This window comes from Alternaria ethzedia (assembly GCF_023757985.1).
Source record: "Alternaria ethzedia strain BMP 0044 chromosome Unknown scaffold_41, whole genome shotgun sequence".
Classification (NCBI taxonomy): domain Eukaryota; kingdom Fungi; phylum Ascomycota; class Dothideomycetes; order Pleosporales; family Pleosporaceae; genus Alternaria; species Alternaria ethzedia.
In genome coordinates this window covers 208,100-235,761 of record NW_026056234.1, presented here as the reverse complement: position 1 = coordinate 235,761, position 27,662 = coordinate 208,100, and the positions used below count along the sequence as shown (strand labels likewise).

Below are 27,662 nucleotides of genomic sequence, written 5' to 3'. Positions count from 1 at the left end.
GAGCGGTCGACATTGCAGACAGTCAAATACAGCAGTGTTGAAGACATCTCGCAGAATACAAGACGTTGCAGTGCGACGCCGAAGTTGCAAGTGGTAGAATGTGCGATATCGAAGTATGCTCATTTAAGTACAAAAAAAGGACATTTACACAGCTTTCAAGCACTCATCGATGATAGCAGACACCTGCAGGCATTCTTCATCGCGCATCTTGTTCGTGAAGACCTGGATGGCAGTTGGTGCACCATCCACGAGCTTGGGATTATCTGCATTGAATACATTAGCTTGCGTCTCAAACGCGTACAAAGAGTCAAGACGGCGACTTACAACTCGGGCCTACTTGGCCAGGGCCCATGACAAAGGGCTCAGCATCCAGAGCGCTTGAGGCTTTACCAAAGGGAAGTACGCATGCGGGATACTGTCTTGACGTTAACAATGCTCTCTACAGCCACTTCGAGATGGGTAAGCATGACTTACATCCAATACGTTCAACAGTAGCGTATACGGCGGTAACCCGTATGTATCGTGCGCGACCGCAGTGTGCTGTGCAGCCGGACCGATTACTCCGTCCAATTTCTGCTCCTTCCAAATCTTCCTCCACTCATCTTGGATAACATCCCGCTTGACATTGAGCGCAGCTAATTTCTTGATGCCCTCCAGGCCCTTGCAGTCGTCCAGGAAGTCACACTTGAAGGAATGGAAAACCTCCATGGACTGGATAACTGAAGGAACAACAGGCTCACCGCTAGCGGCTACATGCGTCGGGGGAGTGTCGTCGAGCATAAAGAAGGCGAACGCGAGGGCTAGCGCATTGGCGACCTGAGCGCGCGCCGGCGCGATAGGAACCACCTCGTGGCCCTTTGCTTCGAGCGCGCTGACAGCTTGTGCTAGCGCTCTTTTAACCGGCGGATGCAAGGGGAAGGCTGAGTCCTCGGCCAGAAGACCCAGTCTTAGCTTCGGCGCGCTCGGTGGTACTTCTAGGCTTCTCCAAGGAACGTCGAGAGCAGAGGCGTCGTACAAGGCTGGTCTCACTGATAGGAGTGACCGACACAGAATGCCTAGAGCTTGTATGTCGTTTGCGAGGGGACCAGCGGACGGGTTGAAGAAGTTGTTGCCAGCGGATACGGGCGATATTTGTCCGCCATCTGGAATGCGCGCTGTAGAGGGCTTGAAGCCGTAGGTGCCACAGCAAAGAGCGGGTATGCGGATTGATCCTAGTGTAGATCAGCAAGTCTGATCACTACAACTTCGACGACATGTACTGACCTGCAATGTCTGTTCCAACACCGAGTGGAGATCCTCGAAATCCAACAAGGGCACCTTCGCCTCCGCTCGACCCTCCCGCAGTGAGGGCAGTGTTGTGAGGGTTCAAAGTACGCCCGAAAATGTTGTTCTGTGAGTCAGCCGTCTGTATCCCATTAGTTCATGAGCCTTCTTGATGTCGAGATGGGACAGTGAACTTGCCATCATGGTCTGAGGGATATTGGTCTTGACATATACGACTGCGCCTAGCTCGAGCAAGATATCCACAAGCGGGGAGTTCTCCTTCGACGCCGCATGGTCCAGGAACGAAACGAACCCAATAGTGGCCGCTGAGCCAGCGACCTGGAAAGCGTCCTTGATACTGATGGGTAAACCGTGGAGAGGGCCTACGATACGGCCGCTTGCTCTTTCACTGTCGAGGAAGCGTGCTCGCTCCTGTGCTTCAGGGAAGTATGTCTCTGTAAGGCAAGACAGCTACAACGCTACTTTAGTGGCTTGCCCTTCATTGTAAGTGAGATGGAACTGACCAGCTGCTGTGCCATAGCTGCTCTCTTCGAGAACGCTATGGTAACCTCCAGTGACGACAAAGTACCATCCTTTAGCTGCTTCAACAGCTCTTCAACGGTATACTTCTCAGTAATCTCAAGTTCCTTCTCATCCAACAGTCCCGACTTTCGTGCAATGCCCATCTTCATCAAGCGATTTGGATGTTCCGAAAGCGGCATTTGAAGCATGTCCGTGACTGATGTTGAAAGAAGCCATTCTTTTGGTATCTTCTCGCGACTCGACTGCTGCTTCGCAGCAACTTTACTTTCCCATGAAGCGGAAGCCATATTTGATGAACAAAGGGAATTGCAAAGTCTCGGAAAGATTCGAGTTGAAGAGATACGGGCTGGACGCGTAATATTGGTAATGACAAGCATCCGGGGATGCTAAGATATGTATATCATTGGAATACTCAGATGCCGTAGTATCTATCCGTAGCTGAATAATGCGGGGTCCAGATCTCGTCCGCATGATCGCGAGACAAAGTGTTGATATCTGGCCGTGTCGGAGCAACATTTCGTTTCGTGTCTGAGCGGCAGGCGTTAGCGCGACACTACCCCACAGCCGCCAGCGCCAAGCCGGTGGGTTATTTAATTCGCAATTCGCCCAATTCGCCCCGTTCGCCTGCGGAAACACGCAATCCGGGGTTCGAGATAGGGATGCGCAGATAACGTACAGAACACAGCTGACACTGCCTCAGCGGTCGCTGTGGTATATATACGCACGAAAGCTCTGGGTAACAGTGGGGAAGCTTTCCACGCAACAAGCTCCATGCCTGTGATAGACAACCTCTTCAACGCGATTATTTTTGTTTCGTACCCTCCTGAGAGCGATGGCCGACAGCAATGGCTCCAGACCGGATGATGGCACCTTTTGGGCTCCGGGAACGCTACGACTAGAGGATTGTAAGACTCGCATTTGCCGCTGTAAAGACCGCACACTGACTGTCCCGCTGTAGTGACGGGACCCGCAACGGACGTCATCCTCCACCCAGTGCCTAGCACCGAACCAGATGACCCCTTGAACTGGAGCAAATTGCGCAAGACCATCAACTTCGGCTTGACCGGCTTCTTTGTCCTTTGGACATTTGTACAGCTCCAGAGCGGCACGACATCATGGGGTCAAATTGCGCCTGAACTGGGCTTCAGCAACGATCAGCTGAATAATGGAGGCGCTATGAGCTGTGCTGGGCTTGCAGTCGGCTGCATGCTCTTCATGCCGTTCGTACACAAGTACGGACGACGACCTCTGTACCTGCTCAGCTCTGCGCTCCAGTTGAGTGGAGTGTTGTGGCAGACCCAGATGGCTGACTATGGTGACTATTTGGGCAGCAACTTCCTTGCTGGACTGGGCGGTGCTATCAGCGAGGCCGTCATCCAGATCACCATTGCCGATTTGTTCTTCGTCCATCAACATGGAACGATGAACGCATGGTACCTCGTCTTCACGTCCGTGGGTGCCTCCCTCGGCCCGGTAGCCGCCGGCTTCGTTGTGGAGTCGCAGGGCTGGAGATGGATCTGGTGGTGGTGCACAATCTTCCTCGGTCTAAACTTCGTCCTCGTCATGTTCTTTTTCGAAGAGTCCAAGTACGTCCCTTTTCTCAATGGTCAGAGTGTGCCACATACGGCTGGCACTTCTGGCTCGGATGGACTCGAGGACGGCCGTCCCGACTCAGGGCTGCAAAAGGCCACAGACGGCAAAGGCGACGCAAAGCACACCGCCATGGAGCGCATACAATCCCGAATTGACACCTCCTTACCACGAAAAACTTATCGTCAGCGCATGGCCATCGTCACCCCTTCCAATCAACGCATCGGCCACCACTTCTACCAGCCAATCGTTGTCTTGTTCACGTTCCCTGCCGTGGCCTTTGCTGCACTCACTTATGGGACCCTACTGGCGTGCATGGCATTGATGAGCTCATTACAGGCCGTCTACCTGTTGCAACCACCATACAACTTTGGAGCTTCTGGCGTTGGACTCATGAACATTGCTCCGTTCGTTGGCACGTTCTTTGGATTCTTCGCGGGTGGTTTCCTGAACGACAGATCGATCATGTACTTCGCCAGGCGGAATGGAGGCATTTACGAACCAGAGATGCGCCTGTGGATCACTCTTATCTCAGCAATCCTGCTCCCGGGCGGTATCCTGATGTTTGGGCTAGCCTTAGCCAGGGTATGTTGGTAACACCTGGCTGTAATGATGGTTCACTAATAGCTTCTTCAGGGTCTGCACTGGATGATATTGGCCGTAGGATTCGGGCTGTTCGGTTTTACATTTGTCCTAGCTAGTGGTGTCGCGCTATCATACGTGACAGATTGCTATCAAGAGGTGAGTCGACAGCTCCCAGTCTATTCGAAGCGGAGTTCCCACTGACATGACAACCTTCAGATCCTCGGAGATGCTATGATAGGCATCGTCTTTGTCCGGAACCTATTCGCCGTGGTCATCCTCTTCGCACTCACGCCGTGGACGAACAATATGGGTATACAGAACGTCTCCATCATCACGGCGGCTGTATGCTTTGCGATCTTGCTAATCCCCATCCCCTTGCTATTGTGGGGCAAGAAGATCAGGGTTGCGACGGCGACGAAATACAAGCGCATGGCAATGCGACAGCCAGCCCATAGAACACTTGAGTAGTGTGCATGATGGGTATCGCATCGCTACGCTGTTCCTGGAAGAAGTGGAGCGGTCGGAGTGCTTGTTCCCGTGCAAACGACTTCGTATAGTCGTCCCATCTCACCCAGATGCTTCCAACTAAAGACTTTCGTTCTTTGAGCTGTGTATCGTTCATAGTCGATAGTGTCATTGAGGAAGCCATGAAACGATCTCGCTCCAATGTATTTGAGCCGTACTATCTTTGATGACCCAGAATGCCATGAGTTGCTTCTTGACCTTTGTTCGCAATTCTTTCGAAAACTCAATGACGACGTCGATCTTGTCGAGCGCCATTTCGCGCTGAGCAGAATCGACCAGCTCGAAGCAAGCAAATACATATGGGATAATGGCGCCTGGAACCGAGCGCTTGGTGATTTGGAGTATCATCCGCAGCTCTTCGAAGATAGCATTTGAAATGACAGTGCCTCTCGCTGACGCCGTGCCATATGGATGTCGCAGTCGATGTACAATAAGCAGCACCGACCAGCGATATAGTTTGGCTTGAGACATGATGCTAGCCACCTCTTCCTGTAAAAAACGGCTGATTTGCTCAACGGGCAGGATTGGCGTCCAGGCCTCGACGGCGACTTCGATGTCGTTCAGGGCTTGCGCAATCTCGGATAGATCGAGGTTAGGATTCTGGCGTAGCGAGTCCGTGATCTTGCAAACATCGTATAGGTACGGTAGCATAGGCCAGGCAATTCCCATATATCGATCAACAGTGTTATCGTCCTCGTGGACCTCGAGCCGCAGGGTTGGAGCCTCGCCCCGTATGATGCACTCTTCAGTCTCCGCTTGAATGAGGCAGATGACGAAAGCCTGACAGTCCGGACCGAGCTCCACTGTCGATTCGTACATGGGCTTGATAATGTCGAGAGTGTGTCGACAGATCTCCAATGAGCTCCCGGATATGTGCAGGGCAAATGTGATGGCGCTCACTGCAAGCATCAACACAGTCTGAACGTCTCCAGGGTCAACGGCTTTGACAGATCGCAATGTGGAAACGGCAGCGGCAGCCCGCCTGTGGCCAATGACTCGGTTCTCATGGTTCGGGCCAGGCTCGTACTCGCAAGCTAGGAGGGCTGCGGTGGCTATCAATGAATCTTGCACCCACGACGTTGCGTTGTGGAGTTGACGCGCGAAGGCTTTGTGGTGGCAGATGCGGAAGCTTGGCGCGATGAGGAACTGGTCGATGCGCGTTTGGCCTTGGGATACGCCCTTGACGAGGTGCATCTCCCGCTCACTCAGATCTGCGAACGGGGATGGAGCCCTGGGCAGCGCGACTATGTCCCAATCCGGCATCGCTGGGCTCGCGGCCGAGGCTGGGCATCTGGGTGACGAAGAAGCAACAGAAAGGCTGTCGCTCCGAGCCGTCTGTAGCGGGCTGCGTGTCGTACCCTCGGTGCGCTGATACCGAGGTTTGCGGCCAGCAGTGCCAACTGGTCGTAGGGTCTGGCATGAGTTGCGGAGGCGTTGGCATCGCTCGCAGGCATCCTGGCCGGGGACGCGCCTGCATCTCTCTTTCACGGCATGGCACCTGTCGCATGCTCGTCTTGCTGGCGGTCTGGCCATCGCGGACGCTCTCCGGTGGGTCGCAGTGGATACATGCTCAGTGAAGGGTGGTGTCTGGAGAGCAGGCAAGGTAGCTGAAACACCGGCGGGTGCTGAGTAACGAAACACGTGCCGTCCGGCAATCCCCGCGTCGCTGGCTTCGATCAACCGAGAAAGACATCGACCTGGGATCTTGTTGTATACACTGAGATATACATTTGTGAGTTGATGATACGATCATGATGCAATCGTTTATTGTGCTCGCTTTTGTCGCGTGTCGAGTCTCGGTAAGTTAGTGAGAGATTCATGGAAGGAACGCCCCGCAGACTGGAGCTTCATGGGCGTTCACGGAAAGCACGCGTCTCTATGACGCGGCTGCCATGGAGGGAAAGCACGACAGTCATCAACATCGCGACTGGGTAAAACCTCCAAGGTTTGCGAGGCCCAATATCGACGTTCTGCTCATCCGCCATCCCTCATCACTCATCCACCATCACTCATCCTCATCTCATCTCTCATCTCATTCCTCATTCTCGTTCTTCCTCTCTTATCTCTCATCAATACCCCGCAACAGAAGAAACAACAGAAGAAACCGAAACCATCTGCAGCGGTGTTGGAGACAAGGCTTCAGACTGCATACACTAGCTTCACTGCACGAGCCCCGGCAACTCTGAAGCCAATCGAAGTACCTATCGACATCGGTTCCCTGGCAGAATGGGTGACTCTGCTCAACACGCCGACTGAGTTTGGGCTCCCGCTAAGTTCGCGGAGGACCGAACAGACCCGGGCCAAATTCGACACCGCCATGGACCTCACCAACTGGGGTGTCGCATACCTTGAGAACGTTATGCCTGCACTAGTCAAGGCAAACATGGCGATGAAAGAAAGGCTCAAATCACCTGCTAGCGAATTCATGATGACCAATAGCTCTCCACCGCCTCTTAGTCAGTATACAGCAGATGATGGCCCGCTCCCGTGCACGTCGTCGCTTCACTTCAACGACTGCAGCGGCACAGCAGATGATTTCGCCTCTGCCCCTGACAGAACGACTAGCGAGACCGCGATGTCTCTTGTCAAGCCATTGGAGGATCTGACCGATGAGATACTATCAGCGCTCTGCCTCTGTCTCCAGAGGAAGCAATGTGGATGCTGGGCGCGGGTGATTCAAGCCAACTTGGCGAGTACGAAGAGTAGGTGGTGCAATTATACAACGATACAGCTGCTTACTGTAGACAGCGGCCTCATGATCGAACCGCGCGATGAGCAATATCTGCCGTCGCCTGAAGACTGGATGTGTACACCAGACGGAGACCTGGCGCACGGCATCGTAGACGAGCAAGCCGACGACAACCCAGCCTTCCAATAGCCTACCGAAGCGTCGGAGGAAGCCATGACACCCCGGACCCCTCGCCTTCGGCTGGTGATGCCAAACAAGCCGGCCCTCAAGCCACGAGAGTTTGGTGAGACAGACCTACCAGGAGTTCTATGCATTCCGCCGAGCGATGACTTTAATAACCACCACGGTTGTGTCGACTTCGACAGCATTTTGGACATCGGTGGAAGCTGTTCTTGGAACAAGGGATGATTTTGACCGGGGCATGTTGATGTCGGAAAAGACCGCAGAGACGATTACAAGGGCGACGAAAACCGTGCCGCTCGATACGCCGGGCACGCGGAGGTGACGATAGGCCACAGTAAGCCGGAATCCAGGCATCTGGTCGATCCATCCGTGCGTCAGAAGCAAGAGCAAACGCTAAAACGTCTCGTTTGCGTTATCCAAATTCTTTGTACACCGCGAACAAGTGCCTCCAGATCTTCGAAGGCATTATATTTATCGGGAGGTAGAGCGGGCTTACTTCCTCTGTAGCAGTCGCGATCTAGACAGAACTGCGGAGCCACATTAATGTCACTGATCAATCGAGCCTTGCAGACCACAAATGAATTGGCACTCACACAAACACGATGCATATGACACGTTGGAGAATGTGCTCAAATCACGAGTCGTGTTTGAGCGCATAAACTTCATCCTACATGTATACATCGTCTTTGGTCTATGCCCCGTATCTCACTAGCCGCATACGTAACCTTCTCTGTTTGTGTTTGGGGGCACTACTCATCTCCATGCGTCCAATTTTCTCAATGCGGAAAGAGCAAAGCCCGGATCATTCCGAGCTTCTCTTACCTGTTGTGAGAGATCTCGAGCCGCACGGCTTTGTCGATGGCTTCAACGATACGTGTCAATAGAACCTTTGAAGTCTGTATCGTACAACTCTGGTCCCACAACCGACTGGTCATGCAGCTTCAGAGGTGACGGACAGTAACGGTAGGCTGCAAAGCCGTCACCGAGGAATTATGCGTTGGTTTGCGACGTAAAGGCTCGAGGTGAGAGGGATTTAAGTCGACATTGACGTCACCTAGTACAGCCGCTCCGTCACCGCGCCTTGCGATCTCTGCTCTCACCTCTGTTTATATAAGCTAGGCTGCTGCCCAGGTGATAAAGGTCAACGCTGGTTCTGCACCATATCTCTTCACATCTCCACCACCGCGCTCTACAAGATAATGGTGGATCCCAGCGCTCTCCCAGTCGCGCCTACACAGAAAGTCGACAGCGAGATGACTGCTGCTTCCAACAACCCCAGCGATGCGGCCTCTCGCGACAACTCCAGGAACAGACCCACCGGCGGTAACACCGTTAACCCTACATTTCCCCGCGATGACCCCAACGTGGCTGGCAACACCAGCGCCGACGATGACTCTACTTTCCAAAAGAGAGAAGCCGTGACCAAAGCTTGGGAACAGTGGACCCGCACCATCAAGCCAATCGATGACAAGCTCAAGGACTGGAATGACACAATCACCGACAGTCAGTTCGTCGACAGTGTCATAGCTGAGCTCGAGCGCGCTTCGTCCTCTACAGCTGCAAAGCTCATTGGTGGTCTCAAGGCCGAGAATGACCTTCTCAAGAGCTCAAACCAGACACTGACCACCCTCGCCCGACACGTCGGAGAGGACTTGGCTGGACAGACGACCTCTTCGGCTGGTGTGTACCAAGCACCGGGTCTTCAATACCCTATGCGTCCACAGACCCTGCTTCGATGGTTTCAGCGTTTCGCTGATGCAGGATGGGCCGTACCCGCAGGTCTTCCAATGACCAAGCACAGGTTCGTTGACGAACGTTACGGCTGCCTTGAGGATTGGCATGGCGCCAATACCGTCTGCATATGCGATGACTCTTCCGGTCTCCTCATCCACAAGGGCTTTCGCGATTTCCTGGACCAGCAGCGAGGGTGTGTTCACGAGGCACCATATGCACTGGCGATGTGGCTCTACCTTTCTCGATACAACATCTTCTGGCCCAAGCAGACTGTGTCTTCATGGTTCTTCGAACAAGCATCGCGAATCGACTCAGGTCACCAATTGGATCTTGCCAATATGGACGATGACCAACACATGAAGGCTTGGCTAGACGCCACTGCTACCAAGCTGCCTAGTATCTGGGCCCAGGTCCTGAAACTCCAGGAAGAAGATGACCGCACGATCTCTAACAAGCTATGGGCCCCGGTCGCGAAGTTCGTGAAGGACCACGAGCACGACATGCTCGAGCCTTTGTGCGATGTCTACAACCAACTCGGCGACGACGAATTCGATCTCAACGAAGCAGAGCCCCGGATGACCCAAACTGCGCATGATGTATTTCTTCTTCGCCTCGCTCAGGGTGAGGCCCCAGCCACCGTTCTGTCTAATGACCAAGAGATGCATTCGTTCAATCACCTTCGCGTAGCCGCTCTCAAGGAGGTGCCTACTGGACCTGATCGCTATACCCGCGCTTTGGGGAAGATGATGACCTTCGATTTGCGAGTACAGTGGATGAAGCACAAACCATCACCGGAGTCCAGCCAATCCTCCATCAACATCCTCGATGGTGCCAACGCGGACGAACCGATGGTTATCGATGACGACTAGTCAGGACGACATGACTAGCGGCGTAAGCGGCAGGCTTGGGAAGTGAGGGACTGATGACTAGGTACGACGGAAGACAACCAAGGAGGATACTATGGGATGGAATTTGGCGATGACTAAGGGGTATACACATGGCGCCGGCATCGGCTGGTTGCAGGGAATTCAAGGATGACTGTCTCCGATGAAGACTGTGGATACCAAATGACACTGATGAAAGTTAACATTGGCCCCAAGTGCATGGTGAATCAGTGAAGACCTGATGGTGTGCTCGTGAGAATATTCATCTCTTTCCCAACGCCCATGCAGATGTGACACTTTCTTGATCCTGAGAAGTGACTGCCATGAAGTTCATTAAAGGATACATCAATGCGCTATCCCCAAAAAAGACCTCGCCTTCTGATCAGACATCGACCTCGCATCACTCTCAATCGTAACCGTAACCGTATTCGTCGTCAAAATCTGATCCTCCTCATATACCGTCCCCCGTCGACTCCTCCCCACCTCTTCATCCTCCAAAATCCCCCTTTGGCTCCAATCATCTCCCTGATCCTCGATCACCGTCCAGCGCCCTTCCTTGCCTTTGCCCATCGCATGTACAGTCGTGGTTGTTGTAGAGTGTTGGCTTTGGTTCAATCGAGACAGCGGGACGCTTTGGTTGGTCTTGGTGTGCGAACGCGAGTAGGAGGATATTGTTTCCTTGAAGAAGACGCGGAGGACGGGGATGGAAGCGGCGATGATGGCGGTTGCGGTTTCGACGCCGGTCCAGATGGTGAGCTCTTTGCCGTTGTAGGAGAAGTCTTTTTGGCCGAGTTGGATTACGTAGACGCCTTTTACTATGGCGCAGACACCGGATCTGGGGAAGTCGTGTTAGCACTGCTGCTCATCAGTCGTGTAGGCTCGAAGTGACTTACAATACACCCATGCTCATGGCGATACCCACTCCGATCTTCTCGCGGAGCTTCAGTTGTAATCCCCATATCAGATACCATGGAAGTAGAGCTAGCGCAAAGTCTGCCGCAGCACACCACGCGGCGTTGAAGATACCGTAGTCGATTGAGTGGCTAGAGTCCCAGCATGTTCCAGGGAGATCTTTGTTCCAAGCCTTCGCCATCGGCTGGCACTGGACCCATGTAGCCAGCGCACTTGGCAGCATTATGAGGAAGAGGGTCACGATGCAGAACCATACGAACCCGCGTAGGTAACCGGAGGTGAGGCGGAGGAGGGTGACGCCGAAGGATATCTTCGAGAGAGTGGAGGCGAAGCAGGATATCGATGCGGCGACGGACATTCCGACTGCGATGGTCATGAGGTATTTGGGGTTGACATCTTCCAGTCGTTTCCCGAATCCCATTTGTTGTCCAACTTGTGTGATGATGGCCTGCGCGAGAAGGAGGACCTGTTCATTCCCGTTAGAGACATCATACTTATAGAAGACGTCGACTTACCCATGAGACAGTCAGGATATGATCATCCCACCAAAGCCCTTGCTTCCTCGATAACTTCGCATAGAATCTCAAAGCCAGAAACCCGCCACTCAATATCGTCAACATCCACGTTACTCCAGCAATTACAGGGCCATTATCCGGCACACCCATCTCGGTGCGGTCAGTCTGGAGGACCACCAATTCGTATAAGCCCGCGAGAATATGCAGTCATGCGTACTGAGCGTGCATGCGAGGATCGTAGCGAAAAAAGGCAAAGAAAGGCTGTGGGGATGGGAACCATGAAGAAGGATCAGTTCCGGCACTTCGCACACGGTCCCGATCATACCCAATGCCTGTAGTCCATCATCTCGGTATTCGCCGTACACTGGGGCGGAAACGAAGAGTGGTAGTGATGGGATGCTAGATCGACTACTCGACACGCGACATGGCGTGTTTGGAATCGGTACACTAGAAGCATGTCGTCGGGAAGTGGAGTCGCATCAGGCTAGTATGGCGAAAACACCACAAATGTTGCAATATGTCAAGTAATGGGTATAAGTGCACTGCTCGAGCGTTAAGCCTGTAGAAGGAAGCGGCACCGTTAGCTGCACGTCCGGCAACGAATTCCAGCCAAGCGTTCATGTAGCGACGGAGAAGCCTGAGAGAACACGATCGTCTAGCGGGCTGAACTGGGATGGACCCTCCAGGTACCTGGGCCCCGGAAATGAACCACGCGGCATGGGAGCGTTGCGACCTGAAGGACGGAGTTGAGTCGTCTACATGAGGCGACGGGCGCTCCGTGCAGATGTGCGTCTAGGAAGTCTCAGACCTGCGGGATGTGCGATCGATTATACGATTCGTCGGTCCGATCATGCAGCCACTGGATCTCGAGTTCTAGGCCATTAGCGTCGCCATCCGAAATCGCATGCACTTGTGCGACCACGCGACTATGCGATGATCATATTCTCCATGGGATTTCGGGAGTTCAAAGTAACTTTCGGTGACAGAAGCCTCTTGACGCCCGAAGCTAGAAGGTGCCGCAAACTTTGTGGGCGGCGCTGGAGTGACGCGGCGTCGGTGTCAAAAGGCCGGCGTTACCGAGCTACCACATGGCAATAGAGTTTGAGAAACATTTAGCACGCAAGACACCCGCTAGCTCAGACACGAGCAAAGAATATGTGTGGTCGCCGATAGCTCGCGCTGGGCTGAACGATTGAACTGGGCGGGATGATTTGCCCGAAATTTTGACGTTGGGCTGAAGCGACGAACGTGCACAAAGGCCTGTGATAAATCCGGTGAATGGCGGGAAGGTTCGGAATCAAGTCCGCAACGACTCTTGCTACTGAGTATGTATTCAGGCTATATTGGACGGCTGATCCCCAAGCCGGCCTGTTTCCCATCCCTATACCACAAAGATGTACCCGCGACTGCTACTGGAGCATTGCCGCCAGTGTATCATACTCTACCCCTTTTTGTTGAACTGCTTCAGCTTGTCCTGCACGGCTTGCTTGAGATCAAATCCTTGCATCACGCTGCCCCTCCTCTTCCTTTGCTCGATCTCAGCCTTGACTTCGGCTACGATCTCGTCAATCTCCGCCTCGGGGTCATCCGCAATACCCAGGAGAGGCATCTTGGCGTGACTCTTAACACTGTCTGACGAGTTGGTCCTCGCTAGCCTTTCTCGTCGAATCTCTTCCCGTGCTGCCTTCTCAATGGCAGGATCATCGTATGTGGTGGCCGCCGCTGGGGGCGCACGAGCCGTCTGAAGTTGAACGAGCTGCTTGCGGATGGGAAACGACCGCGAAAAGACAGCAAATGATCCGGCCACACCGATGAGAGTGTAAAAGTAAACCCGTGCCCAGATCTTGATCGTATCCGAGAAACCAAGAAGGATGAAGGGAGCCACTACGAACGCAAACACAGTCTGTGTAAGGACGACGCAGAAGAGGTCGTAGTATCGCTTCGAAGGTAGAGGCGATTTCCCGTCTGGCGTCATGAACAGCGGACGGATCAATCGGCGGCCATCTGGTGAATGTCAGCATGAAAGCAGATAGCGCATCATCAGAGACCTACTCTTCGCAGCAGTTTGTACAAGAGCTGCCAGAATGAACGCCATGTAATAACCAGGGTAGAATCCATGCCAGAATGCGCTAGTCACAAATGTGGCTAGCGTAGCCCTGAAGCCAGGTTTCTGTCCCTTTGGTGTCACACGAAGATACATGTAGTTCTTCAGCCAGGTGTTGGTGTTGATGTTCCAGAAACCAAGGTAAGCACGAGCATTCTGCGCGGCTTCAATCTCGAGTGGCTTGATGTTGGTGAGACGGTCCCACTTAGCTCGACCAGTCTTGGGGTCAAGACCGTTGTAGCCGATTCCGGAGAGAATACACGATCCCTCAGATAGACTCCAAACTGCGTAGTACTTCATGCGCGTGGTAAGACCAAGCATGTAGAGCTGCCAGATCCTACGGAAAAAGTTGTATTGCATGTATTCGTCCCCGAGGTAAAATTCAGGGTAGTACCAGCTGGAGAATTTGATGAACGCGACTAGCCAGAGAGTTCCGTAGACTCCTTTGGTTACGGCAGGCATACCGCTGCGAGGAATCTTCCGCTTCTTGCGCGTTGGTGGTGCCTTGGATGGATCGGTGCCTGGTGGGAGGGTGAACATGGTGGTAGTGATGTACTGGCTGTAATCGGCGTAGTCAAAGGCTGGACCAGCCATAAGGGCAGGAAAGAAAAAGACATAGCCGATGTAGTCGATCATGCTGGGCATTGTCCGGATAGCGTGGGCGCGCTGTTGCTCGGAAAGCTCGGAGTCCGGAAGACGACCATCCTGGACGTTCCAGCAGAAAGCAGTCAGCTTCATGACCAGGACCATTTGCGCTCCGGTGATGTCGAAGACCGATGGGTCGTTCACAGCTTGTCGGTAGATGTGGTTCACCGACATGTGGCCCATAAGGAATACAAATCCGATCCATGGCATATACGGCGAATGAATTTTGGAAGAGATGAGATAGGCCCCACCGGCACTGATGAAGATGGTCCGCAAGCCGGTCCATAAGTCAAAAAGGCCAACAAGGTAGAACATGGAGACGCTGGAGCCATTAACATCAATTCATCCGAAAGAAGATCTGACGAGCCTCACGTAATGACGAAGACATTATTCTTCCATGGGTCCTTGTCGGGGATCCTTTTCAACACGGCAGCTAGAGGATACGACAGGTAGAAGGAGAAAATGAGCTTGACTGGGTGGAGTCAGCAGAACATCAGCCACATGTGCCATGCGAGATCTTACGCTCATCAGCCGAATTCCCAAGCGCACCAGCCACATATTCAAAAGCTTCACCAGGGTCAGTACTGGTCGTAGTGGCTCAGTTAGCTAACACGTACGTGCGTTGATGTAGGGCAGCATGGTGCCAACTGTCAAGTGGACTTGAGTCCAAACCCAGGAGACAAGAAGTGAACCAGAAGCGGTGAGAGATGAGAACAGCGGTATTATATGTAAGGCATCGGTCCTGTGTCGGGCGGCGGAAAGTTAAGTGAGAGCATGCAGGCTGTGGTGCATGGTGGGTGAGCAGCCAAGATGACGTCGGGGCACGTTTGCCGAGGCCCGTGCAGGGCAGCTCAGCGCTCACTGGCCAACAAATTCGCGATAGAGTTGGGACGCGACTTCGCGAATCCTCCACGGGCGCAACCACGGCGCATTCTGGTGACGGCACTGATAACGGCCCTGATAACGCACCTCGATAACGGAACTCCGTCGCTGACATGGCCACGACGTACAACCTCGAGCCGAACCCGACGGCCAAAGTCGTCCTGCACACCACCACGGGCGATCTCGAGATCGAGCTCTTCGCCAAGCAGACGCCCATCACATCGCGCAACTTCCTGCAGCTGTGTCTCGATGGCTACTACGACAACACCGTCTTCCACCGCCTGGTCAAGGGCTTCATCCTCCAGGGCGGTGACCCCACGGGCACGGGGCAGGGCGGAGAGAGCAGCTACGATGGCGAGCCCTTTGCCGACGAGTTCCACAGCCGGCTGAAGTACACGCGACGCGGACTGCTGGGCATGGCCAACACGGGCAAGAAGGACGACAATGGCAGCCAGTTCTTCTTCACCCTCGCAGCCACCCCAGAGCTGCAGGGCAAGAACACCATGTTCGGCAGGGTAGCCGGCGACACCATCTACAACCTGATGAAGATGGCCGAGGCCGAAATACGGGACGGCAGCGACGACCAGCCCATGTACCCCACCAAGGTCACGGGCGCCGAGATCATCATAAACCCGTTCGAGGACATGGTCAAGAGGGTGCAGGTGGCTACGACGACAGAGTCCGAGACCAAGAAGAAGAAGCCGAAGAGGAAGGCTGGCAAGAACGTGCTCAGCTTTGGGGATGAAGCCGAGGCTGATGCAGCGCCGGTCGCGAAGAAGCCCAAGTTCAACACCAAGCTAGTCAGCGCAGGAGAGGAGAAGCCTGCGTCGAAAGCACCCGAGGACACCAGAGAGATACCCATACGCAAGCCGTCGCGAAAGTCGCCGCCACGGTCCCCATCGCCCAAGCCCGCACAAAAAGCCACTCCCAAATCACCACCCAAACCCAAAGCGCGCACCCCACCACGAGAACTCTCGCCCGAATCCGAAAAGCGATCGAAGCTAGACCGCGTCAACCAGCAGATTGCCGACCTCAAGGCATCCATGAAGCGGAACACAGCTGCCCAAGATACAGGGCCAGCCAAGAAGAAGTCGCTACTGGAGTCAATGGTACCGTCAACTACAACACGGGGACGGAAACGCGGAGCAGGCGGCAATGCAAAAGACGAACAGTCAGCGCTGGACATTCTCAACCGGTTCAAATCAAAGCTGGACTCAGCAGACTCCACTGCCGTCCCCAAAATGGCCACTCCAACATTACCAGAAGAAACACCCAGCAACCAAGGTAATGGAGACGCGAACGGAGCCGACGAAGAAGAAGAAGGTGCATGTGATTTACACTTCATAGTAGGATGCCAGTCTTGTAAAGCCTGGGACAAGCAGGATGAGGAGGAGTCTGATGACGACGCAGGGTGGATGTCGCATTCGCTCAGTTTTGCAAAAGACAGGTTAGGGAAAGACCTGGAGTGGAAGCGGAAAAACGAAGAGGAGTTGTTGGTCATTGACCCAAGAGAAGAGGCTAAGCGGCATAAAGCCGAAGGTAAAAAGGACAAAAAAGCGCGCGAGGATGCAAAGGCTACCAAGGTCAAGGCTTGATGTATTTTCGATACCCAGAGTTCACGTTCGACCAGACAGGATTGGTCACCGTCTCGCGACATATGGAAGTACTGGATATAGGGCCTATCTGCTCGAGCACGGTACCTGCCAATATACCCATGATATTCCCCTCGTCACTTTGATCTGTAATCCCATAGCCTGCCTTCCGCATCGGTCCTGTCGTATCTCGACAAATTTACGTGCCTTCACCACGTCACGCACGTGGGAGATACGCGAGCGGTGTGAAGGCGGAGAAGAGTAGCGGGCAGAGCTGCGCCCTTCCGTATCTTACCGTCACCTTCACTTTCCCCGCCGTATATCTTGAACCTTCTGTCACCTGAACTCTGCTCTCACACACTCTACCACCCTAAGAACAATTTCGACATCAGCGACGTCTGTCATTGATCCCCTGATACCTACCAACAGCTTCACCAACCATCTCCAACAAGTAAGTTCTCCAGCTGCCCACCATTTCCCCAAGTGAGCGGGCTCGCGCCTTGGAGAGTGGTCGCGACAGCTCGGGACAGCCGCTCACGGCCTTGCCCTTTGCGTTTCCCTCCCACCATCGCTGGACGTGACCGCTACCATGATCATGTCCGGCGCCTGCAGTATCTCAAAATCCTAGCTGTACTAACACTCCCCAGTCTCCCCACCACAATGCCGATCACCTGGACCAACCCCGAGGTACTCGAGCGCCTATTCATCGCAACACTCGCAAGCTTCGATAACAAGGTACGTCCATCCCATGCTACAAATCCTCTACTACAATCCCTCTCAACCATCCATACTAACCAACCCCTCCCCCCAGGTAAACATCCGCTCAATCGCCACTCTCTACGGCGGCGAAATGACCTATGACGCGCTTGAGAACCGGATGCGCAAGTTCAAGAAGGCGGCCACCTTGCTCAAGGAAGAAGCCGCTGGTGCTGACGGTGCTGGTGCTGCGAAGAGCCCGGTCAAGACGCGCGCGAAGAAGGGCAGTGCTAGTCCGGTCAAGGGTGGTGAGTGTTGTGTGTCATTGGATGACTAGATGAGACGGACGTACTGACCAAGCGTACAGCTGTCAAGACCGGTCGCGTTACCAAGAAGAAGGCTCCGGCTGCTCCCAAGATCAAGCCTGAGCCAGTCTTTGAGGAGGACGAGGGTATGCATGGTATCGTTGAGGAGGACCTAGAGGCTGGTGAAGAGGTCATTGACGAGATTGAGGAGGAGGTCTAGAGGATTTGGTATCTTCAGGGCTTCTGCTGGTCATTGAGCACATCTGGATCCGACGCTTTGGACGCTCTGTGAGCTTCTCTAACGACCTGAACATGTTTGCGCGCTTGCATGCCTGTGCGTCGCTGTCGACGCGTACGCGCTGAGACTAGCAGTCAGAAAAGTTGAATCGAATTCATCGAGCGCGCGTTAGCTTCTATGCTACGCAAGTGTGCTCAATGCAATGACTACAATGTGTACCTCTGGTCATCCAAGCTTCCGCCTTCCTTCTGAATACATACTGTATACCCTCTCTAAATCCACGTAGATCCACTCACTTCCGCACTCACGTCCTCCATGTCCTCCCTTCACCTCACCCTACTCCAGCAAATCAAACCTCTTCCTTCCCTGCGGCGTCGGCGTAACAGGTACATACCCACCACTCCTCCCCCCATTGTCATCCTCATCCCCATCCCCATCACTGTCCTCCGCAGTCGGCGTTCCTCCCCCAGCCAGGTGACCCATGTCATTTCCATCGAAGATCATACCGCTCCGCCTCCCACTTCTCGGCGCATCACCCAGAGTCATCGGCCGCGTTGCACTGCCGTTTACTGATGAAGGTGAAGGCGTCAACGGTGCTGGGAGTGCCGAAAGCCGGAGAGTGGGCAGCGGAGAAGAATGCAAGCTGGAAAACACATCGTCGTATTTTTGAGCTAGGATCTCGGAGCTTTGGCGATGATGCGTGCTGATGTTGAGTCCCTGTTCGAGGGCTGTAGCGAGGGCTTCGATGTCGCCGGTGGAAACGGAACGGGGGCGGGTTGGGCGCAGTGGAGCTTGAGGAGCCACTAGTTGTTCGCCGTTAACCTTCTCCTTGCCTGATATTTCTTCAGGCCAGTCATCGTAAGGAGGCGAACGGATGTAACCCGCAGGTTGTAGGCGACCGAGTTTAGAAGCTTTTTGTGCCAGCTTCTCGTTTGCTTTGATCAACCTTTCTTTGTCCTGCAACAGGACTGCGATATCAGAACGCAGTTCACGGTTCTCGGCCATGAGCGCAATAGCATGATTACGCGATCGCTCGACCTCGTTATCGTTCACTGGAGATGAAGACGATTGCACAGTCTGGTGTTCGTGTTTGTTATAACCTTGACGAATACCATAACGCTCCAATGGTACATGGCGCTCCTGTTGCATGGCTTCGTAGAGATAGTTCATCCTGATGCCTTCTGCAACTTCTTTCGGGAGTTGCTCTGATGTTGCAACTGTCGTAAGCGGCTTGCCCGTATGCAGATGGGCAATGCGTGGGCCAACTACCATGTCCAGAAACGCATGTAGACGTTCTTGAATGATCGTCTGCCACGGTTCGTACTGTGACCCTATTTGGGGCTTTAGATGGCTTGCCAACTTGTGCAAGTCTTCCAACTTCGACTGTGCGGTCTCGAGGGCTTCCATCGTTGTGGCATCATGTCTAGGTGATATGCTTCCTGCTGTAGCAAGAATACTGTGCTTCATTTTCTCTGGATCGGCGAAGCGAATCAATAACGTGTGCACTGTCGGGCGCGATAATCGAATCCGATCACAGATGGAATCCAACACAATCAGATCGAAGCCATATCCATCACCCGCCTCTTGTGACTTCGTCAGGAAATCTCCTAAAGCAACCCATCCACGCATGTCCATGTTGTCGATCGGCTCATACCAAGCTTCTGGGGTTTCCGGCAGCTCAACGACCTCGTAGTGTAGTATCCAGATGAGGAAGTTGGAGAGCTGCGTAACATTTAGGGCGTCTACAAATGCTTTGGCGAACCTCGAGATAATGAGTGGTGGCGCTGTTGGTACTGGAGATGATGATGGTGGCGTGAGCACTCGATTCTGTACTTCTGGCTCGCGAGATTTGCCGAAGAATCTTCGAAAGCCATTCTGACGCCGCTCAGGTTGAGAGACAGGAGATCCGGATGACGTGGGAGTCGACGACCGCATGGTAGTAGATGGTGTGAGACGGTCCGGCCGAGACTTCCTGCCCATCCTGAGTATTGAGGGCTTGCGTTGAAGCTTATCTGATGAGGCCATCGCTGTTCGTGGTTGCGGAGAGCTTCGGTGCGGAAACACTGTAGACTGGTTGCGGCTGCGTGCTGGTTGAGTGTTGGTTACGGCGCGCGCGGTGAAGCACCGAAAATTCTTTACTCGATGTTAAATGATTTGAGATTCACTACATAAGGTAAGCTTTTCCAATGCTTGCGATTGACGTGTAAAAGTGATTCATTGCATGCAGCCTAAGAGAGACTGATTGAATCGCTCATACCGAGCCAGGTAGACTCTGGAAAGTGGCTGCCACACACGGATTCACTCCAGAAGCTTCAGGTGAGTGACTCCTGATAGTAAGGACTAATACCACGGCGCGACCCAATTCTTGCGCAATGTCAATCACCAGCTGCCCGCTATCAGTATAGTCTAAGCACCGAGCAGCACTAGTCGAAACGCTGAGCTCGATTTCTCGCAACAGAGAAGGACGGACAACTGATGTTTCATCGGCCGCAAATCATTCGTCTGAACAGTGGCTGCCTTCACTTCGGAGTATGTCGAGGTGCTTCCTCGTATATCTCGCATGGAAGTCATTAACAGTGTGATGTTGATTCGTCTACGTTCGTCTCCATTTCGGTATATATCGTGTAGTAAAGCGCGTGTCGGTATGGTAGTTGGGCGCGTATATTTCCGTCTCTAGTCTTCATCGTGACTTTGATGCTCGTCATCCGCAAACATCTTCGGTAGATATAGTTTCGTGTTCTCGTATACCAGAAACGTAACAACAGTAGTCGGGATAACCCGGAGCGTGTTAGGTATAACACTGTGAAGGTTAGCCTTGCTATCCATCGGATCCCAGAGCGTAGGTGCTTTCTTACCCCTTGTAAAACGCCAGGAACCCTTCGTTCTGGTACGTCTTCCTGAGCACATCTAGCAGGCCGTTGTACTGCTGTGCAGCATTGTATTGCTGCAACCGCGCGCGTATGGGTTGGTACGGGTACGTGATTGCTCCAGCAAGCAGCTTGCTTCCACCGCTCATATACACATATTCCCAATTGCTCAGCTTGTCTTGCCCACCGATATGCGTCCCCCGTCTCTTCTTCATATTCTCGTATATGCTGAACTGTACGGCGCCGTGCAGCACACCCAGCGACGAAGGTAAGAACCCTGCCCAAAGCCCCTTCAGTCCTCGGGTTTCGTATACGTGTTGGAGGCCAATTTTCATGGACTTGTATGCGGCAGGGTGGTTTGCGCCGCGCTCGAGCATGCGCGTTTTCACGACCCAGATTGGGTTGGTACAGGCACCGGTGAGGAGACCTAGCAAATGGTTAACGATGCCCATAGGAGTTCCGTGTCTCCAAACATACCAGCGATGATACTCGCAGAGAAGAACTCGGCACTTCCCAGATGCTCGCCCTTCTGCCTTCTACTTTGGAACAATTCTTTCAGGTTTCCATAGAACAGGAAGTATAGACCCCAACCCAGACTGTTACCGAGAAGGTTCGGCCATAGGCCCCTGTATAGTGCGCGTACGCCTCCTTCATCTCTGATGACGTTCCGCAGAATTCGGTAGGAGTCGCCAGGTCGCGATCGACTGGTGGTGTTGAGTTGCAGGCGGTTCTTCAGCAGATCGAGTGGATGGGCAGCGAGACAAGAGACAACGCCAGCGCTGAACCCGGCTACACTCTCAACCAGAGAGGCTGATAAGGCGCTCCGGGGCACATTTGCTCGTTTGGTTTTATCATTTTGCTCTACGGGTGGGAATGCGCGGGGCATTGCGGGTTCGGATGGTGGGCCGTCCAAATCGGCAGGAACATCCTCAGGCTCGGTGGGATGAAGGTGATGCTGGGGACGTTGCGATATCGGTGCTATATCATCGCGGCTGCTGTGCGTGACTGGAATACGCGCGGGCGATCGTGGAGGGGAGAAGATGTCGGATGCGGACTCGGTGGAAGCTTGGGCCCACCTGCGGAGCTACTACCCGCGAACACCTCGCGTGGGACTACGTCACCGCACGTGGCCGACACTGTGAGCAATGCAACATGTCGCGATGGTCTGCCTGGGCGGCACTTACACGTTTCACCAAACTAGAGAGCTGCGATAATCGCTTTAACAAAGGGAAGGCTATATTTTTAACATACTAAACATACACAACAAGATCAGACTACACGCCCGCACCAAACTTCTGATCCGAGCAACAAGTCGCATCCGCCGCGCTCTCAGGCTTCTTCTCCTCACCAAACGCCATACGACTCAACTTATCCACAAGCGTACTTCCCTGCTTAACACCACTCGGAACACTGCAATAGCTAGGCGGAATATCCATACAAGGATTACGTGTGAAGAAGTTGCGCGGTCGCAGCAACAGCGTCATGGGCTCAGCAGGCATAATCGGAAAGTCTTCCGGCGATGGGAAATGCGTGATACCGAACGTGTGCCACAGTACGACGTCGGTGTTGTCGAGGTTTTCGTTCGGGTTGGCTTCGATCCAGGCGGGTATGCCTTGGGACGGCTCGCCGGAAGTCTGGGGGACGTGACGGCCGGCTGGGTGGAGTTGTGTGTCGTCGTCTATGACACGTCAGCTAATGATTCCACACACAATGGTCTGAATCAACTCACACTTCGTGACATGTACCGCATGTCTCGCGAAACCGGCGCGCTTCCATACCAAACTTCCAGGCTTTGGTAGCAGATCAGGCACTTCTCTGCTGACCAGCTTGTAGGAAGCTGGCTTCTTGCTGTATGGGTTGAGCTTGTTCGTATTGGCCATCTCCCATGTTCTGCTCGTTCCGCCATTGTAGTCCGTTGCCGCCTGCTCAGGGGTGCTGAGCTTCGTCTTCTTCGCGTAGAAAGCGTTGCCGTACTTGTTCTCTGCGCTGCCAACTTCGCCTTCTCCACGCATCGCGTCGACCATGAAAACGGTGTTCTCTGGTCCGTCAATGTTGGGATCGATGCGCATACAGAAGAGATGCTGATGGTTGTGCGCGTTCACTCCAGGGTACACCTCAGTGCCCCAGCCCTTCAGATCTTCGCCTGGAAGCATCGCGTACGTGTTCAAGATACCGGTTAATTTGATCTCCAGCTGGATGGTTCCGTCAAGATGGAAGATCCAGTATACGCAGTACTCGTAGTTCGCGGCTGTGAAGATCTGCGAGATTATGAGTTTGCGGGCACGAGTGACAGTAACACTGTCATCTCGGAAGTCTGTGTGCTTGAACAGGATACCGGCATCTTCCTCATGAATGCAGATAGCATTCTTGATCGTTGTAGCCTGGCCCGCTCGGTTGACAAAAGCAGCGTCCATGTAGTGAATTGCGCCCTTGCAGTCACAGCCCAGGCTAAGCGAGTTGGTCATGTAGCCACCACCGTATTCTCCCAGATCGAAAGCGTGCTTACGCTGATGTGGGTGTTCTGGGTTGCCGTAAGGTACAACCATCTCCGCGAGCGATAGGCGCCAGAAGGTATCGCGAACGGTGCCCTTGTCGTCAAACGTGATGTTAGACAGAACCAAGCCTTCGCGGTAGTTGAAGCCAATGTGGAACTTCCAGTTCGCCCAGCTGATGTATCGTCCGTCCAACTTAAAAGAGACGCCTTCTGGCTGTGTTATGTTGATGGGCTTCAAATCTGTCTTGAACCCACCCTCAGCCTCAATCGCAGCCGCGTGATAGTTGTTTGGCGGGGCCTGATTCAGCGGTCGACGAACTGGTGGGACGTCAATGTGAATGATCTCCTGGGTATCGGAGTTGTAGATTGGGCAGAAATCCAATGGGTACGTGTATTGACAGTCATCGGGGTGTGGGCGGTAGTACATGAGCGCTTGCTGGAGACGAACTTTGGTGCCGAATCGTTCATCGTAACCAATCGTCCAGGGATCGCAGTACACTTTGTGCATGTCCTCTGGTGGGATGCCGATCAGGCCGCATTGTTCGATGACTTTGGGATCTTTCCGCACAATTGTCTCCACAATCTGCAGGTCTTCCATTGTGATCTAGATCCAAGTCAGCAGGATCAAAACCGCACTCCCACACTCGCTAACGTACAAGTGGTTGCACATCATCAGTCAGCGCCCAGCTGATGATCTTGCCTTCGGTCAAATCTGCGTGTCCATCATACACTTTGCTGCCTCGGCCAATGCAGACTACGTCAGCAACTCGATGTGGTCGTGGGGTGTGCTCAGAATCTTTCAGCCAATTCATCATCTCCGCTTTACGCGGCTCTAACAAGGTGATGGCGTTGAAGAACACATCGCTGTGCTCTTTTCGGATGATAGCGACTGCGCCTTCAATCTCCGACTCGCTCAAAGGATCAAATGGGTGCGGAGGTTCTCCAACGCCCGTAATATGCGAAGCAGCTTGCTTCAATCGATCGAGCGCCATAGTATGGATGGTTGTGATGTGAGGGTGGTCGGATAAGGTTGATCGCTCCAAGCTGTTAGGGTCCAGCGGGGTCTTATATACTGGAGGCAGATCAACGGTCTAACGGCATCGCAGCGCGATCTCAGATATCTTCCTTTGAATCGAATCACGGCCTGTTGGCGAATCGGTCAAGTCATTAACGCATTGTATTATTCCCATCTGTCAACTTAGAGTCTTTAACGTTGTTATCAACACGATAAGAAGAGCCCGCGGGACTATCGCGCCTCTCTTGGTTAGCTTGCCCCACTTCTCCACGCACGTTGCTCTCTGGGCATGATGCACCGCGTGTATGACAGCTACCATCTCTGGACGCTGCACTGTTCTTCCATCGTTTATCCATCGAAGCTGTGAGTGTTGTCGCAGAATCCCGATGCAGTAGGTCCACGCGACAGGACGCTGGGTGGGCAGGTACGGCGGTCTCGTCAAGCGTCGGACAAGAAGGTCCGACTGTGCGGGCTGCGAACTCCGAGATCGCGATCTCCAAACTTGAGTACTACATGAGGTTGCAGCTGAGCGAACTGAACACTGCTGTCTATGCTAGCCGCAGACGTTCTACTGACGAGCAGACCCATCGCAAAGCACGTAAAGTTGAATTCGCCTGCGAACAATTTCATTGTTTTTAAATGCGCAGCCGAGTTAAGTATGTACGCGGCCTTACAACCCAGAGAGTATATCCTCGGTAGCCTTTTCGCTGATCATCATAGTAGGCAATATAGGAAACCCCCCAGGCACCTTCGGAAAGGCGCTTGCATCTACGACTCGCAGGCCCTTCGTTCCTCTCACTCTAAACTTACTATCTAGTACCGCGAACTTGTCTCCATCGGCACCGATTCTACAGCTGCTACTCGCGTGATGACTGTACGCCTGCTCTTTGATATACGTCTTCTGGCTCTCGACCGTACAGTTTTGCTTCCCAATGGTGCCTTCGCAAGGGTGGAGTTCTTCGAAAGGTGCTAGCGAATCAGGTGCAGACGGGTCCACTTTTGACAGCCAGGAACGCACCCACTCGACACCTTCATAGATGGCTTGGAGATCTTCCTCTGCGCCGTCTTTGAAGAAGTTGAGGTTGATAGCTGGCACGTCGCGCGGATTATCAGATCGGAGTTCGACCGTGCCAGCTTGCGAACGCGGATTCATGTGGACCATTGCGCACTCGTACTGTGATGGGCCGTAGGTCTCGTTGAAGTACGGAGGCCGATTGGGAAAGCTATCGCTATCATTAGTGCATCATCAGAGAAGGATGTCCACTGGATGCTTACCCTGGCCAGAAGCCTTCGAATGCGAAAGAGCCACACCACATGTAAATGTCGCGAATGCCCAGTTGCGAAGTGGACGTCTTCCAGAAGTTGGGGAAGATTTCCGACATGCCAGTAACGGCACGCTTTCCGAGCGACAATATACCAGCCTCATAGTTGTCGGCCATTTGTCTGCCCACACCCGGCAGCTCTACCACGGGTGAGATATTGAACTTCGTGAGTTGATCGAGCGGGCCAATCCCAGAAAGCATAAGCAGTTGCGGTGAATTGAATGCGCCACCAGAAACAATGACCTCTTTGGACGCGAAGACTTTCCCAGCGACGCCTTTGGAATCGGCATTGGAACGAGGATCAGCACTGTACAAGCTCTTACCTTGCAGGTACTCGATACCGACTGCTCTGGGTGGTCCCGGAGAGACCTTGTCGAAGATGATCTTTGTTGCAAGTGTTTCCAGCGAGATAGTCAGCGGATATTTGCCAGAAGCAGCAGTATCTCTGGCGTAGTATCCGGGAGACGACCGGCGTCCATTGGGGTTGATGTGGCTGACACCACCGAAAGGTCCGACAAGCTGGTCGCGATCTGGCTGCGCACCATTCATATCTCGCTGGAGCAACGTCGAAGCAGAAGAGGTAGGGTAGCCGGCGGCCTCTGCAGCGAGTTCACTGAGCTGTTTGGCATCCGCGCTGGTAGTGTAGCCAGGGTCTAGCATGGTCATATCGAGCCAGCCGTCATGGCCATGCTCGTATGTGCTGTTGTAGTGCACCTTCTCGAGCTTGATGAGATACTTCCTCATATTCTCATGCGACCATGAGTCGTCCCCGGTCATTTTCGCAATCTCGTCCCAGTCTGCATTGTTGGGGTTCATGGTCAAGCAGCCGTTGTGCATCGCACAGCCACCCAAAGTGCCTGCGCGCGGATAGTACTTAGTTCATAGTCAGTACCTGCTCTGGTCTCTTGCACGGGCCCATGCTCACAATTCCAAGAGCTTCAGAGTCCGTAGGGGGCTCGATGCCGACGTAGAACCCTCCATCTGGCTTACGCCACGTTCGATGCAAGTATCTCGCTTCCCTGGCCTCGTCGTCGGAATGCTTCACGAAGAAGTCCCAGCGCTGTCCAAACTCTTAGTCATGTCTTGATCGCAAACTCCCTCCACGTACTGTAGCGGGATCGTTCCCAGCTAGATTGAAGTTCAACCAGTTTGACACATTGAGGTTTTCCGTCTGGTCATCCCCGGCTTCAAGCAGTAACACGGAGTGACCAGCTCTAGCGAGATTGGATGCAAGCGGTCCGCCGCCAGGTCCAGAGCCTACGACGATGTACTCATAGGTCTTGTTGTCGATTGACGTTGCGGCCACCGCTGTCGCACAGAGAGCTGCGGCCGCAATGATTGAGCGAAGGGGAGCCATGATGGACGATGCGAAAGTGGAATTGAGCCAAGAGGTATTCAGCTTGTAACGATGGCTAAATCCAAGCTCAAGTATTATCTCTCTTCCTGTTGAAGTTGACCGATTGTTGTTGACCTGCCAATATCGCCGGATATGCAGGCACAGAGCGCAATCAATGCAAGGCGATCAGCTCACCCGGGTCGATGAAGGCCTAAGAAGAGTCTGCTTCCTCTTTCGAACAAGGTCGTGCACAAAGATTCGTTCGCGTAACATATGGTGCATATATTCCCTAGCTCCCGCTCTCCCAGCGACAGTGGCTGGGCGAGAATATCAATGCTGATTCGCCCGGTTATAACGCTGCATATCGTGCTGCATACCCAATAAAGCGACAAGATTGGATTGCTAAAGTGTCAGCTTTCAACTTCTTGCGATGACTAACATAGAAGCTTGAACGGTGAGCCGGTACATGCGCAGTTGGAAAGAGAATGGAAGCCGGTGGCTGGGTGCTATGTCGGCTACGCAAGTGGAACATGAGCACCCACCATGCGTTCCTTGAGCTTTCTTCCTCAACATCACTTTCGCACTGGTACGTCCTGTCTTGCCAATATGTTCACGTGTGTTCTAGATACTCACTACATGCCACGGCCATCAACACACATGAATGAACGACGAAACAGCTTCATCCTTGGGTTCACAGTTACACAGTATCAATTCTCAGCTACAATTTGCGTTTCAACAATCTT

At 53.4% G+C, this 27,662-nt stretch overlaps 11 protein-coding genes across 11 annotated transcripts; 4 read left to right on the top strand and 7 right to left on the bottom strand.

The window, feature by feature from the left end:
* Window positions 1-144: 144 nt before the first annotated feature.
* Window positions 145-1,955, bottom strand: J4E87_010018 (uncharacterized protein; the record flags this gene model as incomplete). Its single annotated transcript, XM_049381592.1, has 6 exons — window positions 145-263; window positions 325-415; window positions 475-1,211; window positions 1,264-1,390; window positions 1,498-1,734; window positions 1,788-1,955. 6 exons carry the CDS (start codon window positions 1,953-1,955, stop codon window positions 145-147), a joined length of 1,479 nt encoding a protein of 492 aa, XP_049228740.1.
* A 683-nt stretch (window positions 1,956-2,638) lies between these two features.
* Window positions 2,639-4,449, top strand: J4E87_010017 (uncharacterized protein; the record flags this gene model as incomplete). The annotated part of the gene is made up of 4 exons (XM_049381591.1): window positions 2,639-2,711; window positions 2,765-3,981; window positions 4,033-4,137; window positions 4,198-4,449. 4 exons carry the CDS (start codon window positions 2,639-2,641, stop codon window positions 4,447-4,449), a joined length of 1,647 nt encoding a protein of 548 aa, XP_049228739.1.
* Window positions 4,450-4,614: 165 nt separating this feature from the next.
* Window positions 4,615-5,769, bottom strand: J4E87_010016 (uncharacterized protein; the record flags this gene model as incomplete). The annotated part of the gene is made up of 1 exon (XM_049381590.1): window positions 4,615-5,769. The coding sequence occupies one exon, from the start codon at window positions 5,767-5,769 to the stop codon at window positions 4,615-4,617; it is 1,155 nt and encodes a 384-aa protein (XP_049228738.1).
* Window positions 5,770-8,577: 2,808 nt separating this feature from the next.
* On the top strand, window positions 8,578-9,981 carry J4E87_010015 (uncharacterized protein; the record flags this gene model as incomplete). Its single annotated transcript, XM_049381589.1, has 1 exon — window positions 8,578-9,981. One exon carries the CDS (start codon window positions 8,578-8,580, stop codon window positions 9,979-9,981), a length of 1,404 nt encoding a protein of 467 aa, XP_049228737.1.
* Window positions 9,982-10,341: 360 nt separating this feature from the next.
* J4E87_010014 (uncharacterized protein) lies at window positions 10,342-11,573 on the bottom strand (the record flags this gene model as incomplete). The annotated part of the gene is made up of 3 exons (XM_049381588.1): window positions 10,342-10,831; window positions 10,890-11,374; window positions 11,424-11,573. The coding sequence occupies 3 exons, from the start codon at window positions 11,571-11,573 to the stop codon at window positions 10,342-10,344; spliced, it is 1,125 nt and encodes a 374-aa protein (XP_049228736.1).
* Window positions 11,574-12,864: 1,291 nt separating this feature from the next.
* Window positions 12,865-14,811, bottom strand: J4E87_010013 (uncharacterized protein; the record flags this gene model as incomplete). The annotated part of the gene is made up of 5 exons (XM_049381587.1): window positions 12,865-13,427; window positions 13,476-14,494; window positions 14,545-14,644; window positions 14,695-14,739; window positions 14,790-14,811. 5 exons carry the CDS (start codon window positions 14,809-14,811, stop codon window positions 12,865-12,867), a joined length of 1,749 nt encoding a protein of 582 aa, XP_049228735.1.
* Window positions 14,812-15,167: 356 nt separating this feature from the next.
* On the top strand, window positions 15,168-16,649 carry J4E87_010012 (uncharacterized protein; the record flags this gene model as incomplete). The annotated part of the gene is made up of 1 exon (XM_049381586.1): window positions 15,168-16,649. One exon carries the CDS (start codon window positions 15,168-15,170, stop codon window positions 16,647-16,649), a length of 1,482 nt encoding a protein of 493 aa, XP_049228734.1.
* Window positions 16,650-17,306: 657 nt separating this feature from the next.
* Window positions 17,307-17,867, top strand: J4E87_010011 (uncharacterized protein; the record flags this gene model as incomplete). Its single annotated transcript, XM_049381585.1, has 3 exons — window positions 17,307-17,381; window positions 17,458-17,650; window positions 17,710-17,867. The coding sequence occupies 3 exons, from the start codon at window positions 17,307-17,309 to the stop codon at window positions 17,865-17,867; spliced, it is 426 nt and encodes a 141-aa protein (XP_049228733.1).
* A 354-nt stretch (window positions 17,868-18,221) lies between these two features.
* J4E87_010010 (uncharacterized protein) lies at window positions 18,222-19,820 on the bottom strand (the record flags this gene model as incomplete). The annotated part of the gene is made up of 1 exon (XM_049381584.1): window positions 18,222-19,820. One exon carries the CDS (start codon window positions 19,818-19,820, stop codon window positions 18,222-18,224), a length of 1,599 nt encoding a protein of 532 aa, XP_049228732.1.
* A 738-nt stretch (window positions 19,821-20,558) lies between these two features.
* Window positions 20,559-24,238, bottom strand: J4E87_010009 (uncharacterized protein; the record flags this gene model as incomplete). The annotated part of the gene is made up of 6 exons (XM_049381583.1): window positions 20,559-20,685; window positions 20,741-21,179; window positions 21,230-21,828; window positions 22,031-22,406; window positions 22,482-23,850; window positions 23,903-24,238. The coding sequence occupies 6 exons, from the start codon at window positions 24,236-24,238 to the stop codon at window positions 20,559-20,561; spliced, it is 3,246 nt and encodes a 1,081-aa protein (XP_049228731.1).
* Window positions 24,239-24,931: 693 nt separating this feature from the next.
* Window positions 24,932-26,940, bottom strand: J4E87_010008 (uncharacterized protein; the record flags this gene model as incomplete). The annotated part of the gene is made up of 4 exons (XM_049381582.1): window positions 24,932-25,484; window positions 25,537-26,456; window positions 26,509-26,643; window positions 26,692-26,940. 4 exons carry the CDS (start codon window positions 26,938-26,940, stop codon window positions 24,932-24,934), a joined length of 1,857 nt encoding a protein of 618 aa, XP_049228730.1.
* Between the last annotated feature and the right edge of the window lie 722 nt (window positions 26,941-27,662).